The 26,772-nt window shown below is 39.3% G+C and overlaps 2 protein-coding genes across 4 annotated transcripts in view; one reads left to right on the forward strand and one right to left on the reverse strand.

The window, feature by feature from the left end:
* The window catches only part of RB1 (RB transcriptional corepressor 1), a 74,431-nt gene extending 67,186 nt beyond the window's left edge, over positions 1–7,245 (forward strand). For both annotated transcript variants that reach the window (XM_061353109.1, XM_061353111.1), the window contains 7 exons: positions 314–418; positions 1,397–1,510; positions 1,598–1,764; positions 2,661–2,691; positions 2,909–3,051; positions 4,054–4,103; positions 5,355–7,245. In XM_061353109.1, coding sequence (XP_061209093.1) covers positions 314–418; positions 1,397–1,510; positions 1,598–1,764; positions 2,661–2,691; positions 2,909–3,051; positions 4,054–4,103; positions 5,355–5,428 — 684 coding nt within the window. In that variant the 3' untranslated portion in view covers positions 5,429–7,245. The remainder of the gene's footprint in view (positions 1–313; positions 419–1,396; positions 1,511–1,597; positions 1,765–2,660; positions 2,692–2,908; positions 3,052–4,053; positions 4,104–5,354) is intronic.
* A 1,669-nt stretch (positions 7,246–8,914) lies between these two features.
* Positions 8,915–26,772, reverse strand: part of LOC133212084 (RCC1 and BTB domain-containing protein 2) — a 30,897-nt gene continuing 13,039 nt past the window's right edge. For both annotated transcript variants that reach the window (XM_061353116.1, XM_061353117.1), the window contains exons 8-13: positions 25,657–25,799; positions 23,680–23,870; positions 19,679–19,805; positions 16,870–17,006; positions 16,137–16,267; positions 8,915–12,768 (exon numbers count right to left, since the gene is read on the reverse strand). In XM_061353116.1, coding sequence (XP_061209100.1) covers positions 12,628–12,768; positions 16,137–16,267; positions 16,870–17,006; positions 19,679–19,805; positions 23,680–23,870; positions 25,657–25,799 — 870 coding nt within the window. In that variant the 3' untranslated portion in view covers positions 8,915–12,627. The remainder of the gene's footprint in view (positions 12,769–16,136; positions 16,268–16,869; positions 17,007–19,678; positions 19,806–23,679; positions 23,871–25,656; positions 25,800–26,772) is intronic.

Consider the following 26,772-nt stretch of genomic DNA (forward strand, 5'->3'; position numbering starts at 1 on the left):
GTTTTATAATAATTTGCATAAGAAAATACTGATTTTCTTTGGGAAGACAGTGTGTGGCTGATAAAAGTTTTGTTATTCAAGCCTAAAATTGCAGCATATAAAATGAGTTTGAGAAGATATTATCAGCTCCAATTGATTGTCATACAGAACTAGAGGAAACAGCAGTTGACTTCTATTCTGGAAGGTCTTATGAAGCAGAGTTGCATGCTGGTTTACAGAGCACAATCAGTAATTGAAGTTCATTAATTGATTACTTGAAGAAGCTGCATTAATTTTCTGCATTTCCAGTTGTCTTGTCTTGTTTCTTTTACAGATCATGATGTGTTCTATGTATGGCATATGCAAAGTAAAGAATGTAGATCTTAGATTTAAAACAATTGTTTCGGCCTACAAAGAGCTTCCCAACACAAATCAAGAGGTATGGAAATATTTTAATGTTATCCCTCCTTAAAAATGTTATAAACTAATTATTTATCTCTGCCTAAAACAAGATAAAACTGCGCCTGAACATCAAAAGAAGACTTTTACTTCACTGCATCTCCATTTTGTAGAAGAGAAAACTGGCTCTAAATGTTTCTTTAAACATCTCACACAAATAGTTTGGTAACTCTCCTTGCAAAGCAAACCTCCTCATTCCACTTTTTTACTTAGAGATACTGATTAATGGTTTATGATTCTATCTGGGGACTAGATCAAAGATTCGGGTCTAGAGCTAATAGGATTTTCAAATGCAACCCAAGTGCCTTTAACAGTTAACGTCCGTGGAGCATTAAGGGAAGAGAAGCAGACAAATTTCTATAGAAGCTACCTATAGAAATATGGTTAGATATCAAACAGGTGTGTATGTATTGAAGTTGCAGGCTTAATTGTGACATTAAGAAGTTCATTTCTTCATAAGGGCCTTACATTTTTGCATGAAACAGTAACTAAATTAATAGAAAAAATCTCACTGAACATTCACTTGAACTGTAGCATCCTTTAGTAGCGGAATTTCTCATAGAGTATTTGTGCATCTTGGCTAAACTCTGGCCTTCTGTCTCTAAGCCTTAAGAACTATTTTATCATCAGGACAGTAATGACTTTTTTTTAGCCTTCCAAGGTGTGCACAGTAATAACAGCTGTGTGTTTGAAAGTAAATGGAGCTTAAATATGGATAATGTTATCAACATGTTATCACTAAGATGCTGTGCCAGCTAATTAAGTAGATGCTTCTACTGGTGTTCATACATGTTTGGAAAAACAGCAATTAAGAACAGTTCTAAGCAATGGTTACAGTGGCTTGCATACACTACACATGCCATCTTAGCTCTTATCTGACACAGGTTTTATGTATGGTTTTACAAGTTTGTTTTTCATCCCTCTTTTTAAAACTGTATGATTTTCTCACCCTCTGTAGACCTTCAAACGTGTTCTCATCAGGGAAGAACAGTATGACTCCATTATAGTTTTTTACAACTTAGTGTTTATGCAGAAGCTGAAAACAAACATTTTGCAGTATGCCTCCAACAGGGTAAGCTGTTGTGTTTAGAGTTCATTATTTAACAGAATAGGGATATATAGAAAATAAAACCTTACAATTATTTTATTCTTTTTCTAGCCTCCCACTCTGTCACCTATCCCACACATTCCTCGCAGCCCTTACCAGTTTTCCAACTCTCCTCGGCGTGTCCCTGCTGGCAATAACATCTACATCTCACCCTTGAAGAGCCCATACAAATTCTCTGATGGGTTTCAGTCACCCACAAAGATGACTCCAAGGTCTAGGTAGGTTGTTGACAGGCATTTCTTTGACAACATTAAAGGTATTTGGGGCATTTTACTGGAAGGAAATCAGAAAACCTTTTGTTTGTTTGTCAGTAGTCTGTGGTTGTTACATCTTTTCTGTTTAAAAGTTTGCATCCTGTATTTGGCATCTTTATTCATCCTTGAACACTTTTCTGTTTCAGTTTAGTCAGTGTGCTCAAAGAGGGTTTTTGTTTGGGTTTTTTCTCTTTTATTTATGACAGTCATACGCAAGCGGGGTTTTCTGACCTAGTTGTTTAAATGTTGGCTTTGACTCTGGATCACACTCCTGAAATACAGAGCTGAGCTTTGTACGCTTCTTTAATACTTTTATGGAATAAAACGGTTCAGAGTATTTAGTTGATTGATCAGAACATTTCAAGCTGTTGGTCATTAGTTCTTAAACGAAGAAGATGACAGCAAATGTGCCAGTTTCCTGTGGGCTTTTCAAGCTAGGATCAAGCAAGTCCCTTTGTACCTAGCCCACTGTGTATGAAAGTTAATATATTACTGTGCATTTTGTGTTGAAGTCCCGCATGGTTTTGATTAGCAAACACCTAAAGGTAAAGATGAAAAGATGGTTATCTGGATACCCAGCACTGAAGCGTCTTTCTGCTGATAAGGAATGAACTGTGGGGCCTCTGATTCTTTCAAGCCACAGTTTCTTTTCTGTCTTTGTGGTTGATTTGGTACTTCCATGTTCTCTGGTTTGCACAGAAACATTGAACAGTCTCGATACAGCAAAGCACAGTATGGGTTTGCACTGTTAGTGCAGAGAGGAAGAGACTTTGTTAATGCCCTAAACTAAGCTGTGCAGATCAGTTCTGTTGTTGTTAAATGCATCTTACTCTTAAACACTTCTCTTCTTTGTTTGGCAGAATTCTGGTGTCAATTGGTGAATCATTTGGGGTGAGTTTTACCATTTTTAATGTTTGATCTTGAATGTGTGTAACTTCTGGAGGAATGGGCTGGCTTGCTGACACCTGTAGAACTGGCTATGGAGTGTCTCTAAGTTAATGTAATGTCTTATGGAACCTGAAAGCACAAAGATTATGGGGGGGTTCTGTTAACTCCTTGCAAAAATCCAGTTTCCAATGCTTTTTTTTTTTTCTTTTTGACACTTTAGACTTCTGAAAAGTTTCAAAAAATAAACCAGATGGTGTGCAACAGTGACTACCACCTGAAGCGCAGTGCAGAAGTAACCACTGCTCCTAAGCCACTGAAGAGGCTGCGCTTTGATATAGAAGGGCAAGACGAAGCAGATGGAAGGTGAGAGATTGTTCTTGGCTTTTCGGTATCTTATGTGTATTTGATTCTTGGGCCCTCCATCCTAACACCTTCCTGACATATTCCTGACTTCTGTTAATTTGTGAACTTCAGTAAGCGAATGAGAGATGGTAGCTTTATACTTCTCAATTAGTCACTTTGATGTCAGAAGCAAGCATTTGTGCAGTGCCTTCACATCCAGCATCCCAGTGTTACAGCTGACTGCTAAACCATGATGTTTAGTCAGTCTTTTAAATAATAAATCCCCTCTATTCTGCTCTTGTGAGACCTCACTTGGAGTATTGTGTGCAGTTCTGCTGTCCTCAACATAAAAAGGACATGGAACTGTTGGAACAAGTCCAGAGGAGGGCCACGAGGATGATCAGGGGACTGGAGCACCTCCCATATGAAGATAGGCTGAGAAAGTTGGGGCTGTTCAGGCTGGAGAAGAGAAGGCTGCGTGGAGACCTCATAGCAGCCTTCCAGTATCTGAAGGGGGCCTATAGGGATGCTGAGGAGGGGCTCTTCATTAGGGACTGTGGTGACAGCACAAGGGGTAACGGGTTCAAACTTAAACAGGGAAAGTTTAGATTGGATATAAGGAAGAAGTTCTTTACTGTTAAGGTGGTGAGGCACTGGAATGGGTTGCCCAGGGAAGTTGTGAATGCTCCATCCTTGGTGGTGTTCACAGCCAGGTTGGACAGAGCCTTGGGTGATATGGTTTAGTGTGAGGTGTCCCTGCCCATGGCATGGGGGTTGGAACTTGATGATCTTAAGGTCCTTTCCAACTCTTAACTATTCTGTGACTCTCTGATTCTATGATTTTTTAGACAGATGAAGTCAGGTAGCTCTTGAGTTTAGTGTAGGCAAGAATAAGAGACTGCATCTTTGTAAGAGAAGTCAATAGCACTGAAATGAACGAACCTTGATTTAGTTACCTTATGAAGATAAAAAGTTGGGGTTTTTTTTTTCAACTTCCACTTAATATTTGCTTTCTGTCTGCAGCAAACACCTGCCACAGGAGTCCAAGTTCCAACAGAAGCTGGCAGAAATGAGTGAGTATGACTTTTTTTCATTAACTGCTCAGCAGTGAGTGAGTCCCTTGGATAAATCAGTTTGTGCCCACTCAGATAAAGACACTGCTTTCATAAAGACACTGATGTCATTTTAATAATTTGTTTAGTTATTTGCACTTGTTTCATTTAATCTTGAGAATGCATATTATAAAATGGAAATCCTCAAAAGCCTTCTGGAGGATGTTAAATGGCACAGCAGCATAGAAAATGCTGTATCACATGGGAATAAGACACATTCTTCCTGAACACTCAAATTTTTGAACTGTGGAATTAAACTCTTGCCAAGGTTTTCCCATTTTATGAAATGATAGACCCTTAGCTGAGAGCTTGCAGGTAGAAAGAAATCAGTAGACTGCAGCAGTGTTAGTTGACCAGACCACCAAAAATGGAATTATAGTAAAGGAAAATTATATAGACAGGGAAATTGTAATTTTATACATTGCTTTTCTAGTCTTTATGCTAAAATACTCAAGATTCCTTTTTCTTTTACTGTGGATCAGCATTTCTGTCTGATTTTTATGGCGTCACTCCTGTTTTTCAAATGAAACTCAAATCTAGCTCATGAAAAGCAGAATGGCCCCATCCCTGCATCATCTAAGATGTATTTTCCACTCCCAAGAAGGAACACACTTGGTCTGACCTGGCATTCTTACTCTCTGGTGTAATCTGAGCTCTGTAGCTGAGCAGATTCACCCATCAGATATTCTTACCTAGCAAGTGTCTGCTCATCAAGCTGGGTATGTGCATGGATTCAGGCACCTCTGGTTTATTTTAGGACAGGGGAAATGTTTCAGTGTTCACTTGTGGCAGAGGTAAAGAAGGAATGTTCTATCTCATGTCCAGTTGATGGTTAATGTACATTACTGAGGGGGGAAAAAGGGGCATTTCCTGGTCAGGCTGGCTCTGGGATGTGGGCACTGCTTGGCCCAGAGCATCTGCCTGGCAACAGGACAAGATCCCTACATGATGCAGTCCATCTCCTACCTGGAGGATGGAAGCAGACAAAGGGAGGGTATGGAAGCAATGAGAACTTGAGTGAAAAGGTGGAATGAATTTAAGATGTGTGAGGTTGAGCAAGAACTCAGAAGCATGTGTTTATTTTCAAATGAGGGACTTACTTAGAACAGTGTACTTCTGTTCCAGGTCATTACAGATTTTTGCAGTAAATAAGCACATCCAAAGTATTTCTGAAGAAAGTATTTAATCTTTTGTTTGGTTTGGCTTTTTTAGCATCTACTCGAACAAGAATGCAAAAGCAGAAACTGAATGATGGAAATGATACCTCAGCAAGTGAAGAAAAGTGAGATTCTTCTCAGGACCAGGGGCTGCACTGCAGGCCCTCTTAGATTGTTTCTGTTTTACAGCCTTCATTAAGTTGCTTTTTTAGTTGCTTTTTATTTCTAAGTGCTAGTGGAAAGCATTTGGACTTTTTAATTTTTTATATGTTTCTCGTGATACTTTTGGCCTTATGATGTAGCATATATACAATGTACGCCTCTGAATTTAATTTATATATTTTTGTGAGGGTTTTAAAAACAAACTTTGGAAGGTGTCTTAGTTTTCCTATTGCAACATTACTGATTTAAGCCAGTTCAGTCCACTTGGACTGAATTTCTCTGTCTGAAGACAAGATGTTAGCTAGAATGATTTGAAATGCACTATTTTTTTTTCTTAGATTTCATTTTTATATCCTCATTTCTTGCAAATTTTGAACATGAGGGGCCAGATACTGCAAAGATTTCTGTCTCTGTGTATAATGAGCACATCAGATTCCCATTCACTTAAACTGCACAGCAGTCACGAGACCTTGCAGAGTTGGGGCCTCACATCAGACATACAGCCTGAATGCAGAGTGGACTCATTACGTAGCTGTACTACTGAAACCAGTACTTAGTATCTGTGTAATTTCAGAGGGCAGTTATGCTGTCCATCAGTTTGAATTTCATGGAATATGGATCCCACAGAGAATACTCCCAGAAGCTGAAGCTTCTTCCCATACACAGAGTACTTGATGTGCACTTTCTTCTCTTGGAAAATCTCAAAGTATTGAGATTCCCACCTGGTACAAGAGGCTTCAAAATTCTAATGATGTAGAATTTTCTTGATTTCTTCAGATTTTCACCTACCCATCACCAAGCTGAACAAGCTTGAGAAACAGGCACCAAACCTCCTTCCTGTAGCTGAAAGCTGAGTGTCTCCAAGTGGGGTTCCAGGTAAGAGTAGCCTGGTCTCTAAAAGCACAGGGTATCCTCTCTCATCAGCCTTGCTGCAGCATCTGCACAGAAGCCAAACTCGATGAACCCATGCTGAGAAAACCAGTCTGCCTTGTTTTATTGAAAAGGCAGAGTTTAACAGGAAAGTTCTTGTTGGAAATAGCAAAAAATCCCCAAAACAACCCCAAGCCTTTTTTCATCTGCAATATTTGTAAGTTACTGGTTCAGATACTGGAGGTTTTTTTTGCAATGACAAAGTGTTTGCAAAATAGGTAAGGGAAGCACACATTTGACTTCCAGTGGATTAAAATATGAATAAATAAACGAAGTTTTGCTTCAGAATTACCCATTTTTATGAAATTTAGCTTTTGCAGCTACGTAAATTACAAGAGCTATAGTAGAAGCGTATGCTATTCATTACACATTTTAAACTAGCATCTTCTCCAGCTAGCTTATTTAGAGATTGTTTAGCTGATCCTAGAATAGTTACAGCAGCACATTGGAAAGGTCGGTTCTTTTATTGAATGGAAGCTAATCCTAGAGCTACTAACAATTCTACCAGCAGCACACTGATTGTCAGTGAACTTTAAAAATAGAACTGAGTCCTTTTTTTAGTCTCAATATGGCTTCAACTTCCTTCCTGAAAGATGTAACAGTGTTACGAGTACCTTCTGTTTATTTTCTCACTTTTTGCAGTTTTACAGAATATGTGTTAACATTGTGGTACACTGACCATAAGCTACAGCAGCTGAAGCTCTCCCATGATCCTTTGGCTGTATTATTTCTTTACTGTGACAACGTATTTTTTTGTTCAAACAGGATGCTTTGCATCATCAAATGTAAGAGAATATTTTATACAACTAATCAGTTTCTCTCCTTTCAAGATAAATAAAATAGCTTTTAAAGGAGTTATAGTTTGCAATTTCCTTTCATTTAGGTGAGAAGGTGACTTCATGTGGTAATGAAGTATGGTAATGGTGTGGGCCTACAAGAAAGCTGGAGAGGGGCTTTTTACAAGGGCATGTTGGCATAGGCCAGGTTGGATGGGGCTTTGAGCAACCTGGTCTAGTGGAAGGTGTCCCTGCCCGTGGCAGGAGGGTTGGAACTAGGTGATCATTAATGTCCCAACCCAAACCATTCTGTGATTGTGTGATACTGTGTTGTCCTCCTGCATCACACTTCACCATGATTTTGCAGTTGGTACGAGCAGAGGTCACTCCATCTCCAGTGACCGATTCTGTCTTGTTGCAGACGTCTAGATACTTGCACCATTGGGCTTGTAGTTCCCTTCAAAAGTTTCTAAAGATATTCTGGAAATCTTGTTCTCACCAGGCCTTTTGCTCTAGGGTTGCTGTTGGTAACGCTTTGGACAGACACAGGCCAGCATTGTGTTCTGGGTCACCCTTGCTGAGGTGCCTGAGGCAGTCCTTCAGAGAAGCTGGTGTCCCATCATTTCACCACCCTGCTTTTCATAATCCATTCTTTCACTCAGACTGCTGGAAATAGGCCAGGATGTCAACACTCCAGCATAAGCCACCCTGCCCTTCTGGGCTGGATGTGTGGCTGCGGGCACGTCAGTCCTGCAGGCTCCCCGAGTTGCCTTACTGGAGTCCATAGGTGCCTGTGACTCATGGCTCTACTGAGCCTGCAGTGCTACTTATAGCATCAGCACTCAGGATACTGTGTGGAGTACAAAGTGCACAGGCTCACGGGCCAGTCCCTGCCCCCCCTTCTACAAACACATTTTCAGAGTCTTATTTTTAAGCAGATATGTCTCCAAATAAATGTGTATTGAAACCATCAGATTTGGAAATAGTACAGTGTTGGAGAGTGCCTTTCTTATAGCAAGACCTTGGATTCACAATGGCCTAGAATACTGAAATGGTACTCCTGGAAAAAAAGAACATGAGCATTCAGAGCAGAGGAACTGCACAGAAAATGTGACAGGCAATTCAGGTAACAGTAAGGCAATGGTGAGGATTGCATTGCTGGTCAAACTCTTCCTCTGTGTGCTGTGGAGGAACATGTATTTGTGGAGATTGATCTCTACCTGAGCCCTGTATGTAAAATGTGTGAGATGAATTGGCTTTGGCAGTGTAGCCACCTCAAGTGGGATGAGCTGACTCTGAGCCTCCTCAATTGCCATTATACACCTTGATCTCCTCCTGCCATCCCCCATTTCCAAATGCTGTTTGTTTTTACGTGTCACAGGAACTATCTCCCTGCATTTGACTTGCCAGTGAAGAATTTTGTGCTCATGCAGCGCTAGTCCAGAGAGGCTGTCGTAAACAGCAAGTTCCTCACAGGCACTGGAGCAGGCATAGGCAATGTATAAACTGTGTGTTTTGAAGTGGCTGCAGGAAGGTACTGTGTCAGATGTGAAAGGGCTCTGGGATACTGGTGCAAAGTACAAGTTGAAATACTTTAAGGTGTAACAGATAAGCTGGTCATAATGTACCTTTGCTTCAGAAACAGGTATTGGTGTTCTGAAGACAGTTTTATTACTCACTAAGTCACCAGCCCATTAATGGCTTTGAAAGGTAGAAACACACTTATGCAAGTACTCCAGCTTTTTCCTGCAGACTCAGTTTTCTTTCTGCTTCAGACGCTTTATCCGGTGGCAGTTATTTCTAGAGGAACACAAATATATTATCTCTGGTTTGTTTCTTTTTCTCCCCACTACTCCGTGATCAGCTCATTTTACACACGTCAGACTCCCACTCTTAGTTTTTTAAATATTATGGCATTTTTATTAATGGTCTATTAAAACCAGGCAAGTTCATAGAGAAACAAGAAATCAATTACCTATTTCTGCATCATTAGGTGGTAGGCAGTGAGTCCTGTCTCTGTGGGGTAAAGAAATGCTTTGGAAAGCCCATGGCAATTGTTTAGATCATGTAAACCCAGCAGTTCACACAACTATTGGGCACTGTAACAGAATTCTACTGGCGGGTACTGATTGTGATGCAGTGCTGATTCTTGGCTTCAGTCACTCAAGAGGACCATTAACTGACCCTATCACTGCCTGTAACTTCTTTTTCTTTCAAATTCCATTTGACTCAGGAACTTATCCACCTGGTTCTCTTTCTGCAAAGTGGAACATCCCTCTTTTTAAACCTCAGGTACAATTTTTGGCTATGGTGTCCTAAACCAGAACAATACTTGCATATTTAAGCAACTCATTACATATTTAACCTGCAAGATACACAAACATGAGTCTGTTGCAGACCATCTCACAATGGTAAAATGCATCCCTAATTTCTCCTACGAGGACCCATGATTTGGTTCTAAGCACATTTACATGCACACATCCATATTTAACCACCTAAGCCAGGGTGTTCTTTTAAACATTGACCTTTATGTGCCAAGGAAAGTGCATGCAATGAAAGTTCAGAAAATTAATAAATCCATGTCCCTGTTGATGTAATGCTGTCACACCCAGGCCAGATGATACACACTGCATGAATAAAAGCCAGCACTGACCCACTGCATCTTTAGAATCATCCTCATTCAGTCCAGAGATACTTGTTCTCAAAGTTACAGGCTTTGTCAATTACTCTGAAACTGCAGTGAGGTTTTAATGTGTACAAGTAGGTTGGAAATTATGAGCAGGAAGGAAATACATTGGAAAAAAAACCCCAGTGGCACTATTGGCTATATTAAGCCAAAAATGCCTTGCTAAGAAAGCATGCAGTTTGCAGTACAGTTGTTGAACTACTGGTTTTGAACTTGAGCCAGTTTGAGAGAGTGGCCTTACTCTCCTCTGCTGTCACTCCATGGAGTGGTGCCTCTATGAAACTACTGGGCAGAGAATGTTTTTAATCAGACCTCAGGTTAAAAACAACCATTTCACAGTTACAGGTTTGGTTCTTTAAGTAAAACAACAGAAACTTGTGAGAGACCTTTTGTAGCCCATGTATTGGGAAGGCCAGAGTGATGGCAAGGCCTTGGCAAGGGGAATGGGTGCCCAGCTGGTTCTGTTTTCTGGTGAGGTTGGCTGTATACCAGTGCAATGCCAGTACAAGCTGGTAGCTGCAGGCTGGGCTGTGGCCATCCACCTTCTTTCTGTGGTGTTGCTACAGCTAGGAAAATGCTGGCAGGTGAACCTGGCAGTTCTTGAGTGCTGAAAGGGGCTGATTTACTTCATTTCAGCCATCCCTGGCCTAACCAAAACACCTGGAATTGCCCAGCCTTGGCTTAAGTAGAATTGCCTTGTGCCCATGCTATATGTTATATGCTGGGCTATAGCATATAAGGTTTACAGCAAGGTTGTGCCCTGCTATGGTACTGTTCCACTGTCTGTGGGCCTGAGTAAAGTGCTATTCAGCACCACCTTACAAAGCTGATCCCTAGGGAAGTTATGGTTTTGATGAAACTGCATTATTTGCTGGAAAGTTTTCAACCAGTTCTCTTTGAATACAAAATACTGACACAGCTGCTGAAGTATGGACTTGTGCTGCTGGAGGAAGTTGTACTAATCACTGAGGGGGTGGCAGACACACTCGTTAGCAGGGGATGATCCAATATATTCCTAATGAAAGTCTGAGGTAAAAGTCTCAAACACAAGTCATTTTTTACCACAGTGTTTTCCAAAATAATTTGCTTATGTTCCCCTTCCTAAGTAAATTCTGCTGTTCGGGTGCCTCGCCCTTCCACTCACACCCGCAGGGGCTGACATGAAGAGAGGCACCACTCACTACTCATCTTGTCTGAGGACATACTTCTCCTTTTCCACCTCAAGAAACAGGATTGCTTGAGAAGAGATCCTCCAACATAATCACAGATATTTCTACTTCAGAAATGAGGAAATTAGGCTGCAGTCATTTAAGGGAATTAGGTTCTTAGAAACCACACTTAAGGGTTAGAAAAAGTCATTGAATGATTCTGTGGCACAGCAAGGATCTGATGGAAGGTCACAAGACCATCAGTGTACTGAGCCTGGTCATCCAGCTTTTTACCTTCTCCATTTGTAAAATGCCTCAAAAGGCTCTTAAGGCCACTTCATCAGTCAAAATATAAGAGAAATGATTTATTGAGGGTCAATTCACAGTTACTTAGTAGAAAAATTCAAGTAAATGCTTCATGAGCTCAGCATGTTCTGTAACGGGGCAGACCTCCCTCTGTGCAACACTGGGTGGGAGTGTCAACTCACTTTAGTCTGTTAGAAATTAAGCGTCTACTCTGCCTTAGCCATCTCGTCCCCTCGATGAGCAGTCCTGAGAGAGGCAAGTGCAGAGGGCAGCTCTTCTCACCTAGAACAGGCCTGTAAGGTAAGTGGTATGGTACCTCCCAGCACTGAACAAAGGAGAAGAACCAATGCATTTGGGCAATGTGTCATTAGTGCCACATGGAAAATAATGTTAGTTCCACTCTTAGGATTTAATTGTAAGACCCATTTTACCACTTCAAAACTCTCTTTCCCCCCCATCTTTCTTAAGGTGGTTTAGCTGGGGATAGATAGTAAAACAGGAAAACAAACCACAAGTGGCACTTCCCTTTCCTTGACATTTTGTTTGGATTTCCTTTTGGTAACAGGCACACAGGTGGTCTTCTCAGTACCAAAACACAGAGGACAATAATTCATGTGCAGCCAAATACTGTGGATGCTTCCTGGCCCACTGGGGTGCCAGGGAACATGCTTGGTGTAATGGAAAGGAAGATGGTTTTCATTCTGTCTGTAACAATGGACACAAGTGCCAGGAACTCAAAACTTGTAATGTCCAGCTGAAGCTCTTCATGGCTTATGTACTTACACTCCAAATACATACCAAGTGAGACACATCCTCCTACCAATCAGAAAGCCTCTTATCCTAAACAATTTCATCATATGTTCAGAAAAACAAGTTTGTATCTATCTTCATCAGCTGATAAACCAGGCAAGCAGCAGCCCATTGTGGCATATTAACATAGTTTGGTGATAAAAATACACTATGACAGTTTTAGCAGCAAACAGGTCAGTTTCCAAATGCAGGTTGTTTAAAGAAAAGAAAAAACACAACTCAGACAAGATAATGACAGCTTAGTTTGCTTGACTCTTAAGTGGGAGAGGGCAGTTACTGCATTACATTTTTGTTGTTAAATTCTGACTGTTGGCAATGAACTCTCAGCACACATCTATAATGTAACCACCTTTACAAACTCTATACGTTAGTGGGCTTTTACACATTTCCTAAGCTGGTGGACACTGAGTCTTTCTTTCCAAACTTTTGCACCTTCTGACCATGGATCCAAAGGAGATGTCTTTCCAGGAGGGAAAATGGTATGCTCCTCAGCTTGGTGGTAGTCAGACCTCAGTTTCGGAATGCTCCCACTCTGCTTGCTTTGCTAATGAAGTTTTTCAGGAGGTCGTGGTCCATTTCAGCAAAGCCTTGAGTTTGTGTAACGACAGTTAAATGGTTTATGCAAAATCTGAAGCAAAATTCTTCCAAGTCCTAGGAACAAATTGAGGTAATTTTTAATATGAATGACTGAGAGCAAACTTTTTTTTTGTCAGTTTAGATCTGTCATTTAATTAGCAGAGGTTGTTCACATTATCAGTCCCTTTTCTTATCAATTTGATTGGATCACAAATGATAGGAGGAAATTTGTTCATACAAACTACTCAATAACCCCCCTCAATAACCAAGAAAACAGGATTAACCACCTGAATTGACCCTAGAACTCCATCACATTTCCTGAGCTCATTAGAAGTGTTAATAAGTGAAACCTTCAACTTTCCCCACATACTAGAGCATCAGTGGTTCCTTTCTTTTCTTCCCTGCACTGAATACAGTAGCTGTCCTGTGAACAAGAGCAGATATCCTAGTCTTGCTGAAGATAAAAGGAAAATATGGTATAACATTTGATGATGCTTACTGAACACAAACAGGATGGCAGGATACAAATGTCTTTCTTGGTGAACCCAGGAGCTGTGTCCCCCTATCTAGAAACTGGGACTCCTAGATGGCAAAAATGATTCTGTCTTGTCCTCGTCTTGCTGCAGCAGGATGTTCAGATACGCAGCACAGAACAGATATAAGCTGTTAAAGCCATACAACCATGATTTCACACAGTAAATTTTGCCCACTTAAGACTCCTCACAACAGTGGCAGTCCTCCTTTCCATGCACTGGCTCAATCCCCTTTATCTGGTTCCTATGCAAGCAAGTTCCTATGCAAGCAGCAAGGCAAGTCTAAATTGGAAGTATGATTCATGACCTATAAACTCTTCAAGGGTTACAGCAAAAAGAGGTCTCTTAATCCATGTAATTTTTATTCTATCTTAACTACATAGACATTACAGCCAGGGATGAATACTACAAAGACATTTAGCAGAAAACCTGTATATTTCCCTTTAAAACCTCTTCCTTAGATTGTTTCAAGTCTATTGCTCCTGTCAAGATGTAATTAAAGCTTTAACAGTGACCAAGCAGCACAAAATATCCTGCAAAAAGAAATAAGGTAGCAGCAATGCACAGAAGTAAATTGTATCTCTCCTCAAAGAGGACTGGAAAAGCAAGAAAGGGAAGGTAAGTAAAGAAGAAATTAAAAACTTACAAGAAATAACAAAGTAAAAGATCAAAGACATGGCTTAAGTTTCAGCAGACACCTGAAATGCTACTGCCACACCTGAGCTGCTTTACAGTCAATGTGTGAACTTTTACAGTACATGAATAGAACACCAGCTGCCTTTTCTGGTGCTGATCTATGAAGAGGACCATAGATACTATAGAATCCGTCACTAATTCTGCAGTTTCAAGAAATACTGGGTTTTAATTCTGTTGTATAGAGATGATTAAATTTTCTACAGTGCTGTATAAAAAATATGCTTTAAAATAACTTGTAGTGTTCATATTTAATGAACAATTAACTCTATCTTTTCAAACTTCAAAAATATTAGGCCATTTTCATAATCCTTCTTTGGGCAGTTTTTTTACTGAAGTGCAGATACACTGCACATGGTTCTCAAACCAGTTTTTACTATATTAATGTAGTACCACTGTAAGATCCCAGCTTACTTCATGATTCCTTAGACAGAGACTATCAAATGTCTTTGATAAAGAAGTCTTTGCTGCACTTCTCTGAAGCAGTTTTACTACAGCCCTGCCTGGGCTGTGGCTGTAGGAAGGAGGGCAACAAAGCACTTTTGTGCCTTGCTGCCATGTGGCAAACTCCTAAGTTTGGCACATGCTACACCCAGGGCAGGTGAACCAATTCATCATTCGATGATCGTGTTAAAATGTTACATGTTTTGAAACAATACTAGGTGTACAGAATAAAACACTGAATCATAGAAGGAAGAGGAGGGTAACACACGTTTAGTCATCTAGCCAATCCCTTTTATTGTGCTTCAGCCATTATAAACTCCAGTACTTTGTTCTGCCTAGTTCTATTCACAATACACCTAAATGTATCTTTAACTACTTTTAAACTCCTTTACATGATACAGGTCAACCAAAGGTACTTCTGCTTTGAAGACATTCAAAACTAGAAAAGCTTGCAAGAGGAGAAACTCCAGAGTAAACTTTGAATGAAAACTGCTGTTAGGAGGTTCAAACCACCGTGTCTTCCCTTCCTGTCCAGTCTTTCTTTGTATGCTGGGCTTCTACCCCCACAGCACACTAAAATTACAGTTTCTTTTTGCCTCAGCTGTGCATGCCTTCCTGATACCTTGGTTACAACTGCCCTGTAACCAGCAGCTGATAATCATTATCTACTAATCTTTATGAAACTCTCTGACTTCCAGACTCCTGTTTGCAACTCCTACACAAATTTATCTCATCTAGTACGCTGCCTACACACTGACTACTGCAATGTTTTAAACTCAATTTTTACTTCAGTCCCTTCTTTCTACTTGCTTCCTGTACCTGGAACTGTTTATCAAGCCATTGTATTATGCTTCTAGCCTTTCCTCCTTTAAAACTTCACCCTACATTTCACAGCCAGGCAAAAGCAAAAAATCTAAGTATGTTTAAAAACCATTGTTACCAGCTACAAATTTTGGCTCTTCTAATAGATAATCTTCTGTTTGTAAAGCAGGAGAAATGTCGAACAGAAAGATCTGGATTGTTAGCTAAAATACTCAGTTATAATAACAGTTACTAAGCCTAGAATACATATGCAGACTTCTTAAATAAAATCCACCATACCATTATTTCCACAATCAGCACAACACTAAGAACTTGAGTAATGTAAAACAACTTTGAAAGTATTTGTCTGTTTACAAAAACAGTGCTTGCAGTACTGCTGATAACAGGTTGAGTGCTAGTGAAACATTCCAGAGCCAAGGGCAGACCAGAAGACAGGATACAGGAAGAGGAATAACAATAGGTAATGTGTTGAATGCCAGCACGATTCATTGTAAACAACATGGCAAAAGTGGATATATTTTTTTAATATAAGCACAAGTGTAAATTAGGGAAGGGCTTTACAAGTAAATTCTCCCACTGCCTGTGAAAGGTGGTACCAGAATGACTGTAGCAGATGCCTGCAGACAAAATGATTCGGCAGAGAACTCAGGAAGCAAACAGACAATGCAAAATCCAAAGGTGGAGAAGTCAACGGCAGTGAGAAATTTGCATGCCATGCCATGCCAGATGACAAGGCAGGAAGCACGTTAAGAATCCTGACTCAGAAGTGCAGGCCAAACGGCCAGGAAGAAAACACTAGTAGCTGCATTTTTTATAATAGCTTAAAATGGGAGAAAAAAAATCTGGGAAGCCAAAAAGGGCAATTGCAGTAATTGTGCCTCACCAGTGAAATGCTAATACAGTTTCATTTCTCAGAAAACAACTGTTTGCCTGAAGAGAAGTTATCCTTACCTGAGCTTCATATTTGACAGCTGCAGAAAGAAGAGCAATGGCATTCTCTTCACAAATGCCTTGTTTGATCGTTTGCTGGCAAAGCTTTTTCAATCTGTTTTCTCTATACAGTGTTGCCAAATCTAGCAGTCCTGTGAAAATTCATACAGCTTTAACTACCCTGGTGCAAAACTTATTAATTCATTTTCAAATTAATTAGTTACCCTGTTGTTACAGGCTGAATTAATTGAAGACTTACTCTATTATTTTTCCCCCCCTAAATGAAGTGTTCATTTTTAAAGATCCTCAAAAGACATCAAAAAGGGACCTTTCTATTACTCTGTAAGTGTTCTGTCACCTTGTTCACTGTACTGTATATCACTGTAGGTATCAATTAGTGACTTCCAGGGAACAGCTCCCTTTTCTTTCATGATCAAATCACCACAGCTACTCAAACTGAAGAGTTTTAGGGGTTTAGTGCCTTTTTAAGGAGAAAAAAAAAAAGTTCTTAATATGAGAAACAATGATTTTTTTTTAACATTTTGCATTTTTGATCTCATTGCATTCCCACCACTCATTCTCCTTGGGCATGTTTCCTGCTACTGCGTTCATTCTTCCTGACATCTGACAAACTCAAGATTTAAGTGCTAATAAACTAAAATTAACAAGCCCTGCTTTCCCCATCCTGTTATAACATACAAATTGAACTTTTCAGAAACCATAACCTAGGGTTATTTCCATTTATGGCAAATACCTATTGCATCTTCAGGAGGGAGCCTAATGTTGTCTGTATACAGGTATTCCAGGAAGGCTCGGTAAACAGGATAGGAAAATTCACTCATTTCTATAATTTCATCATCATTATTCAGTATGGAACGAAAATGTTCACACCTACAAAACATGAACAAAGATTGTATGCTGTGAGAGTTAAGCTTGAAATATGAGCTGCAGCAAGAAGTTAGTAAAAAAACCAAATCAGTCATAACACACTAAATACACAACCATAAATTCTAGCTACATGGTTTCTTAGTTTGAGCATGTTAATTTTTTTAAGCTTTATAAGGCTTGTAAGCTTTATAAATACATAATTCAGAATATTCCTTTATTTCTGTTATTAATATTTATGGTAGGCTCCATTTCTACTTCCAGTATCCTTAAGGATGGTCCGTGTGGTTTTGATGTAATTTTCTTAAATATGTTATACATTAACTGTGAATTTTATTACCTGACTCATAGCAGATAAAGCTTACAATTAATTTAGACAATTCTCGCATTTCAAACTGTTTTCTCCAACATGACCTAGTGAGGAGGGAAATTATTAATATTCTAGATAATATTTTTTCCAGTCTCAAGAGTCCATACAGGATTTAGACTTAACCATTATACTTAAGGATTAAAAAAATATTTAAGGTTAAGACATTCTCATCCAGATCTTTCATCACTGTTTTCTTCTAAGTCAGAATACTTTTGTGACAGACAAGATAGAAACAAGCAAAAAGCCTTGCCTTTGACAGCTGTACTCTGCAACTTACAGTTCACAGAACTTACTACTCCCTAAGAAAACTCCTGTAACATTCGCATTGTTTGCAACACTTTGCCAATGTAAATGAACACAGCCACCTCAGCTAGCTTTCCCTACAAGAGCCACAACTTAACTGGACTCTTTTGTACTACACTACTTACTTTTGAACTCTCCTGCATCAGAATGTGCTTTTCTTTTACTAAAACTTTGATGTAAAAGGTAGGTTAGTTTCCTAAGTCTACATTGGAAAGACAGCTTTACTCAAATACAAATAAAAAGGAATTCTTTATCACTTAATTTAACTTCGTCATATTTGATCTTAATTTTTTTTTTTAAAGAACTTTATCTCAGTATTACATTTTTTTAATAAAATAAATAAACCTCAAGTCAAATTCATAAAAAATTAAAAACTCATTATCTAGCTTCTGCCACATCTTTTACCGCATTGTGGCGTTGGAAGAGGCAGACCAAACCCAACTGCTTTGTCTCCCAGAGTCTCAGGTTAAGTAGTGGTGACCGTGCTATCCATCCAGCTGTGGAGCAGACATTGGGAATGGTCTGTTGTCCCAGTGGGACCACACAAAAGTAGGAAGTCAGAGAGAAGGTGGTGCTATTGTGCTCCCAAAAAATGAATGAGTAAATAAATAAAAATCAGTTGGTACTTATCCTTAAGCCTGCAAAACACCTTGGAGTGACTCATCCTTTGGAGTGTCGCTCTCCCTCTATCTGTCAGCAGAGACAGACCAGACACCTCATTTTGGCTGGTTAAAAGCAGAGTAGGCAAATCCCACCCAAATACTCAAATGTGTCTGTTTTTGCAGATATGTTGCTTGCCCAGCCCCTCAGTGAACTAGGTGCTGCCCAGCCATTTCACCACCATGACAAGGTAATAACCACCAACAATATGATCTAGTTCAACAGCAGGCAGAGAACAAGATGGAGAAAAGTTTTCATGAGTAGTAAAGAAATGGCTGGATAATGAAAAGGAACTTTTCCCAGCACTACATTCATTACAATGCTCTGGAACAAGCTGAGTGCTGCAAAAAAGCATTTTAAATACATTATCCTCTGATCCAGTTGCAACATGAGACTACAAGACTTAAAGAAAATATTAATTCTGTAGACGTGCCTGCATATTACTTTGCCAATACCCTACATTTAAATCCATTTCACAATTAGACTCACATTTTCTTCCCACAATGCCGTATAATGCGAGAAATGTAGAGTGGACAAAAAGGAACAAGGAAAGTTACATATAGTCTGATTATCAGGAAAAAGAACCCCAGAAACATTTTGGGGATACACAAGATTTGAAGTGGTATCTGATGAAGTGGTATCTGACAGATGTCACTGCAATCAAAGACAGCGGACTACAGGCATGAGTGTAATGTACAAGCAATGATACCAGTAAAGGGAAGAAAGCAGTAATAAATGTAAGTGCAGTAGTAAGAGGAGAGCAGAAAAGAGAGGGGGGGAAAATAAGCTGTAAAACAAACAAAGTGCCAGCTTAGAATTCAAATTTTCTGATAAAACAATCAGGATAAGAAGTCTGATAAAAAAAAAGGAAAATCTGAAAAGCACCTACGGAAGTTGCTGAAACAACTGAAGGGTCCTGTTGAAGGAAAGAAAGGCAAGAATAGACACAAAACCCTCAAATCATCCCAGTGGAGGAAGCTAAGCATATGAAGGAGGAAAAACTGATTCAAACTACTGGGAAGGCAGCAGAAAGAAGAGAGCCTTTTCCTCAGCAGAAAAAGGTTATTAGAAATCGGGGTCAAGGACATTTAGGTAGCATGAAAGAGAATACATGTTGGACAGAGGGAAGTGATGAAAAGGCTGGTAGTAAGCAGCATGTTTAGAAATTCAAAGCAGCAAGGAAATGAGGAATAGAGAATAACAGTGAAAGAACAGCAGGTGAATCCCATGACTGAGGGAAAAGGGAGTTTGCAAGAGTAAGTCAAGAATTTTGAGCAGTAGTTACTCAGCACAGTAGACTATACTATCCAGTTTATTTTGTATTTAAGTATAGTTTGTGCCTTACCTAATTTTGAGAAGAACTTTATGAACATGAATGTATTTTCCATCCACTAGAAACTTCAGGTCTGCAGTTTCAGGGTTATCAAATTCCTTCTTTAGTGACTGGGCTACTGTTAGATGGTCATCAGGCTCTAGAATAAAAAGGGGGATTAATAGTAAATAGTAAGTAATACAAGTATCTCTCATGATAATGTCCTGGATATCTGTCAGCTATTAACACTCTTGATAAATACACCTCTGTAAGGCTAGTAATAAAACCCAGCAGACTATGTGTTCAGTGTGAACCCTCAGAAAAGCAAATAAAGGATAGTTTTCTTCTTACTATGTCTGTTAAAAAAAAAGTTCAATTCCTCCAAATCATCTATAAAAGATCAGAAAAAGAAAATTAACACAGTCTCAGAAGTTTAATGCTGCATCTGATATCAAATGCTATCAGGCATCACTGGGTAAATTATTCTAAATGAAAAATGACAGTTATTCTAAGATACCTAAAAGGTCACCTGCCCAGTACAATATCCCCAGTGGTAAATACCAGCAGTTACAAGTCTATTCAAAAAGTGTTTTCCCTAGATTTAGGGTGTTAGAAGCACTCCATGTGAATGTCTGCATATTCCTGCTTGTGGCAAAGGTATTTCCTACTGTGCATGACACTTGCATTATAAAGTTACCAGATATCCTTGAAAAGCCATCTGCTGTCTGCATAAAAATGTTGATTTCCCAACTGTTTCTATCATATTTAGTAGCCTCAGAGAACTATTTTCTTTTACAGTACTAAAAAATAAGCCACCCCCCCAAACCTCATTCTTAACCCAGAAAACATTTTGCCTTCTTACCATATAAATACAGAGTATTGGTTTATTTGTGGGTCAGTAATAAGCTGTTCCCTACAAAAAATTACACAAATGCTAGGTCCTACAACCTACCAAGCAAGAAGAAAGAATAATATTCTACTGGAAATGGAAAGACCTTCACCATAAGCTCTAGAAAAAAAAAAAATAACACTTGTATAGTGTTAACCTTTGTTAAGCACAATTACTTTTCATTTCATTTAAATGATGTCACTTATGTTCAGGTTTACCCAATTTGGGCAGTAATCATCAAAGTGCACCCGCTGACAGGTAAAAGGACTGGGGAGAATCCAATGTAATGATAATAAAAAAATCCTTCTGATATAATAATACTCTGAAATGCTTTGTTAGTTCTTATTTTGTACAGCGTGGTTTATTTCTTCAGACCTCTTCTATTTGAATAAGTAACAATTTTAACAACAAATGCAAAGCTGAAGCTCTTCTTCAAAGCTAACTGGCAATTCATATATCCACCAATACACATCTCCAGATGACGACTTCTACAACCAGCAGAGGTAAACTGAATATAGTGGAATTCAGTTAGGAAATTCTTGGAGGGAAAACAGGTGCCTTTATTTGTTACAGCAGCTAAGGGGGAACCAAAGGAAGGAAATGAAGAGACAATTCACACTGACAAGGCACAAAGCCAAGAAAGCTCCTTAGTAGTCAGCACTAAGAATTGTATTAGAAACATAAGGACTGACACAAACAAGGAATGAATGGGTGTTGAAGCACCCGAATACAACCAAGGTAGAAGGGCTGTAAGCATGGCAGATAGCCATAGCACTTAGTTCAGCCGATGTTAAGATCCTAGGATGCAGCTGCCTGAGGATTCTCACCACATGGAGATCCAGAGACAAACAACAGTGAATCAGTCCTGATAACTCGCCAAGGTGGGACAGGATGAAGAGACCAGTCACCCTCAGCTCCTAAAGCATGCAAAAAGGGATATCCAAAACCAGCACAGTCAGCTAACCAAAAAAAAAATCAAGGACACACAATAAGGGCTGATCAACAGCATGTTTTACCCAGTGTCACCATAAGGAACCCTGCTGAGATCACCTGAATACACATTTTAGTGCTGGGATGCTGGACAGACCATTTGGCATTTATGAGAATGTGGGTTTGAAAGTGCATCTGAAATTAGTTTTGTTTAAAACTAAAACAATCTTTTCCTCCTGTAAGATTTTACCTTGTGCTTTGCTACCATGTTGCCACAATGTTGCAACATTATTTCCAGAGGGACCAAGAATTCAATGTCAAAACCCCCAAAATATGAAGAGCTGCTACAGTCAAAAATTACTCCCAAGGTGTGAAAGAGTGAAAGGAGGCTGGGTGTACCGTTCACAGGAAAAGATGTGTTGGGAAATAGCTATGGATATAGTCTTAACCACACTGCATTAGAGAGAGTGAATATCTCTGAGTATTAATGAGCAACATGCTTATTAATAAATGGGTTACTTGGAAGTCTTCAGCACAAAGGTGATAATTACAGGAATAAACATATATAATCCTAATCAGGACTCTTTTAGCTGACCTAAACCAGCATGTCTGACTGAAATTATCATTTGTAAAAGAAGATAAGAAAAGATGAATTTGCAGAAATGAGCACTGTAAAACCTAACAGACACTTTCAGTCTCAAACAGTTGTCTTCACTATGAGGAATGAAAAAGAGGCAGTTTATGCTTTTTACTTTGTTCCACACTCCTTTGTAAAATTCCTCAATATTCTCTGCACTAAACTGAGAAGAAAAGTCAAGAGAAAAGTGGAGAAGAAATTCCACTACCGTGAATTAATATTTTAACTGTGCAAGAATAAATGGAAGATGATTCTATGAAGAGCCCCAGAACCCTGCTACTGTACATAAGAAGATACATATATTAATAATGTCCCATCCATAAAATAATCATCTCCTATGGAAGAAAACTCTGAATGTACTACAGATACTTCTATGTATAACTTAACTGACAAACACATATTTACATGGAATGAACCACCCCATTGCCTGGGATTTTAGTGGAGTAACACAATTTACATCTAATTAGTAGTAGGTGATTATTAGGAATATTAAAAATTTCCCCAGTAATTAAGCATGTCTCCTACAGTTCTAACAAGCCACCCTAGAAACCACAACTGCCTCACCTAGAGAAAATGGGGGTCTCTGGACTGTGCCCTAAACTGCACATTCTGTCAAAACACTTTCCTGAGAACAGTATTCCCCTTTTAATCCTGGAGTCTCTCAAAGCTGAAATATGAGTACTGTTAACAGAACCTCCTTGCCTTGGCATCCAGAAAGCACCAAGGGAGCAAAGAGTGTTTTACAAATGTCAGACAAAAGCATGCAGCAACACAATAGCAATTACATAGGCAGTAGAGAAGTGGAAAGGAAGCACAATGGATTCAGTACAGCTCAAATTACACATTAACAAGTTGCTGCATTTTAGCTTTTAGTGTACGCTCCCAGATGACACTTACAGACAACCCCAAGAGTCTCATCTTTGATTAGGTCACCTAAGCCAGTTACTTTATTAGCGACCAATATGGAACTGCATTTGTAGCTGAAGAATGAGGTCTCTGTTAGACAATGCTATGTACTTAGATCTTTCTAGCCAAGGCCAGCAAGACAGACCTTAATGTTGGCCAAATACCTAAGATCCAGCAACCTGTCTCTTCAGAAGCCCGTGTCATGATCACTTGTCATAAGACTCTTAAGTGCCTGTGGCCAATTCTGAACACTGGAATTTGGCTCCCTCAATTCTCAGTATATACTTAAGGGCATCAAAGAAAGCTTAAGGGTTCGTAAATATTCTGTATGGCTCCTCAAGTCTCCAAATTCAAGCTCAGCTTCTCCACCTGTGGCCATTCTACAGTAACATGCAGTGGCTGCACAGCCAAAAACCCTCCCCAAGCCCAAGGTATTTCCCCACAGAAATAAAACACATCAATAAAACAGACATCAATTAGCACTGCCATCAGGCCTTCGCAGTTTTTACAATTCCGTATTACCATTTGCACATATGTAATATATGATTATGATTATGCTTCCCAGTATAAATTTCTGCAAGAAACTAAGTTTAAGCTTCAAATACATGCAAGTGCTTTATGCACTAATGTTTGTATTTCGAAGATGTTGAAACAAGAAATATTTAAGCTCACCTACTGACAGAAGACGCCACATAACGGCCGGGGTAGCAAAGCAAGCAAACACATCATCAGTGCAGGCAAAGTGCGTGAGGTGGGGAAGGATCACGGACTGCCCACGGCACTGGCCCCACATGTACACTTGGCCGCTCTGGGTCTTGGCAGCCGACGTGTGAGCAGAGTGGCAGGCGGCAATCTCTATAACTCTGAATTTACGAGCAAACAAATTAAAAAAGCAAGTCATTCTCATAAGAACAAAAGGCAGTGAAGAAGCCCACCACCTCCTGTCTTTCTCTAGTGCAAAATGTATTTGCAAGCACGCATGAGCTTCCAATTGCAAGAATGTTTTCCAACGGTACATAGCAAAATTAAAAGGGCCATCAATATTTTTTCAAATAGTGTGCACTGAGAAAGTGAGAAAGCATTTTGGGAGTAAGGAGACATTGTTGCAGCAGAGCAGCACTGTCTGCTGCAGCACATGCCCTACTGACCCTCTTGGCTCCCTCAGACATAGCTATGATGAGTTTTAGGTCTCTAAATGTCGTCAGTGGTGCTGGGCAGTGAGGTGAATGGTTGCAGTAAACTGCAGAAAAGATGCATCTTCTTGGAGAAGATGAAGAAGGAAATGAGGCATTTTTTTAAAGGAAAAAACAACAAACAAACAGGTATTTGCATTTTGGCTATAACTGAAAATTAATGAAAAACCGTTTTCCTGCTTGCTTATTGGTACCAGTTATAAAACAAAAATTTGAACATCGAATTAAAACACTGAAGTGTCATCACTCATACAATTCTCATTACTTAAGTTTAATGGACTTTTATTTTGAAAATTTAAAATCAGAACCAAACAGCACTAAAATCTTTTTCTAAGTGTATTTTAGCTAGCTTAGGCTATCTCACTAATCCTAATGCTGATTTGGGATTTCAAAACTCCCACAGGGGATTACACAATCCACTGGTTTGCAGTTTGAACTACTGCTTGTTTACTTGCTTTCCCAGCTGCCTGGGGCTGGGAAACAACTTGTTTAAAGCTGTATGTACAAATCTTGCAGGCTTTAGTGAGGTAATATCCTCACTGACACCAGGAATGCATATTCTGGCCAGCAAAAGGGAAAGGCAGCATACAATACCTTTCAATACATACATGTATTGAAATGTGGTAACAATTTAACTGCAGCTGAAGTGTCTAGAAAAAAATCAGTTACAGTGTAAGCAAAGCACAAACACATGAAGAAATATGTTCAGAACACACAAAGAAAAGCTCAACACCCGGACATGTCTCATCACCGGAGAGGAGTTGCTTCTTCCTTACAATAACTGACACAAGAGGGACATCTCACTTTTCTTATTATTCACAATATGAGGCCAAAATCAAGACCGCAGTAGTAAGCAATAGATTCAAATTTCTCGCCACAGGTATGGATGGCTTTACATCAGCAATAGAAATAACTGCTGTACTAGCCATCAAGGTCTTACAGGAAAATATTTAACTTGTGCAAATCTAAGCATGATTTTCAGGCAACAATACAAAGAGCGAGCTCCTCCCTTTTGCTCCGTCTTGGGTTATGAGCCAGATTTAATAGCAGAAATGACACTAACTGCAGATGTCCACTCTTCAGTTTTTCTGTGTGCACTTCTTGTCAAAAGTAGCATATTAAACTGCAATTTTTATGCAGAGACAATAAAGCCTTTATTACTGACTTCAAACAATGAAACTATACCACTGAAGAGAAACTGCAATTAAGGCCTATACAGTACAGTATGAGCCGAAGCAGAAATAACACATTCAGTCTCACAAGATTAAGTTTCTCTTTCACAAGGATGGTTATGGGGCAGACTTTCAGTGAAAATTCCATCCACATTTAGCAGAAGAACTATTGTAAAACGTGATAGGTTATTTTTTCAAAAAAATACATTAAAAATGACATAATTTTCTGTAGCTCTTCTGAGAGCATACCCACTGATACCTGACTGCAAGACTGTAAGTATTACCTGTCTTTATCCACAGCAACTGTTATAGGGTAGGACTGGTTACTTTTGTTCCCAGTACCTAACTGGCCATATGAATTGGCCCCCCAGGCATAAATCTGACCTTCATCTGTTAGCACTAATGTATGTGCATAGCCACAGGCAACCTGTAGAGAATAATAAAAAGAAAAATCTCATTTTTATGCAACAGTAACATTACAGATAGATACATGCTATGCTATACATTAACTGATTCTATACTAGTGTAAAAATTACTAAAACTACAGATACAGATAAGTTTATTAAAAAGGGAAGCAAAGTAGATGAGGTGACTTTGATGAAAAATGTATGAGGAACCCTGCCAGATGATCCCAAGAGTACAGCAAAAGAATAGCTAGAAATTGAGATACAAGGAAAGTTATATGACAAATATGAACAGTATGAAGCAAAAAATGCAGACAAAGGCAGATTGTCTTGCACTGACCTTGCTCTATGGGCAACTGCTCCAAAGTGAATAGCTTACCACTGTAAAAATAGGCAAGGTCTTCCTATCTGCTCCTCTCCTGCCTGCCAGCCAGATAAAACTGCCCCCTCCCTGTGCTCACCTGTTTTGTAAATAAGTGTAACAGCCACCCAAGATCAAGACTAACCAAGGAATCATACCAACTGTTGACCAAAAGCAGTTGGAGACAGTTTGTTCAGACTCCGAACACCAGTTAGTCATTGTGGTTGGAGTACAACTCTGAAAATGATATTCAGTCTGCCAGAAAGACAAAATGCTAAACTGCAACATCATCTCAAAAAAGAAGGGGTTAATTAAGAATGGGAAAGCCTATGAAGACTTTCTTATTTACTAAAATAACAGGATTTTTGTTTTTTTTAATTTTTACATGAAAAAGGGAAAGGAAAAATCATTTCTAATGGCCTAGTTCTATGTACGTAAAATCCTGAACTCACAGAGAATAATGGCAAAATTCCCACTGAACTCCACAAGATCCCAGTTTCTCCCCTACTGAGAGAGTTCCATTTTAAGATACATGTTTCTATTCTTATAAACAGTGCTTCAAACAAAGAGATAAAGGACTATCTCCTCCAAACATAGCATATGTCTTAGCATGTATTCAATTGCTCCCAATGGGT

This window comes from Neopsephotus bourkii, unplaced genomic scaffold (genome assembly GCF_033783945.1).
Source record: "Neopsephotus bourkii isolate Nb327-2 ecotype Australia unplaced genomic scaffold, CSIRO-AGI_Nbou_v1 NB_663, whole genome shotgun sequence".
Classification (NCBI taxonomy): Eukaryota; Metazoa; Chordata; class Aves; order Psittaciformes; family Psittacidae; genus Neopsephotus; species Neopsephotus bourkii.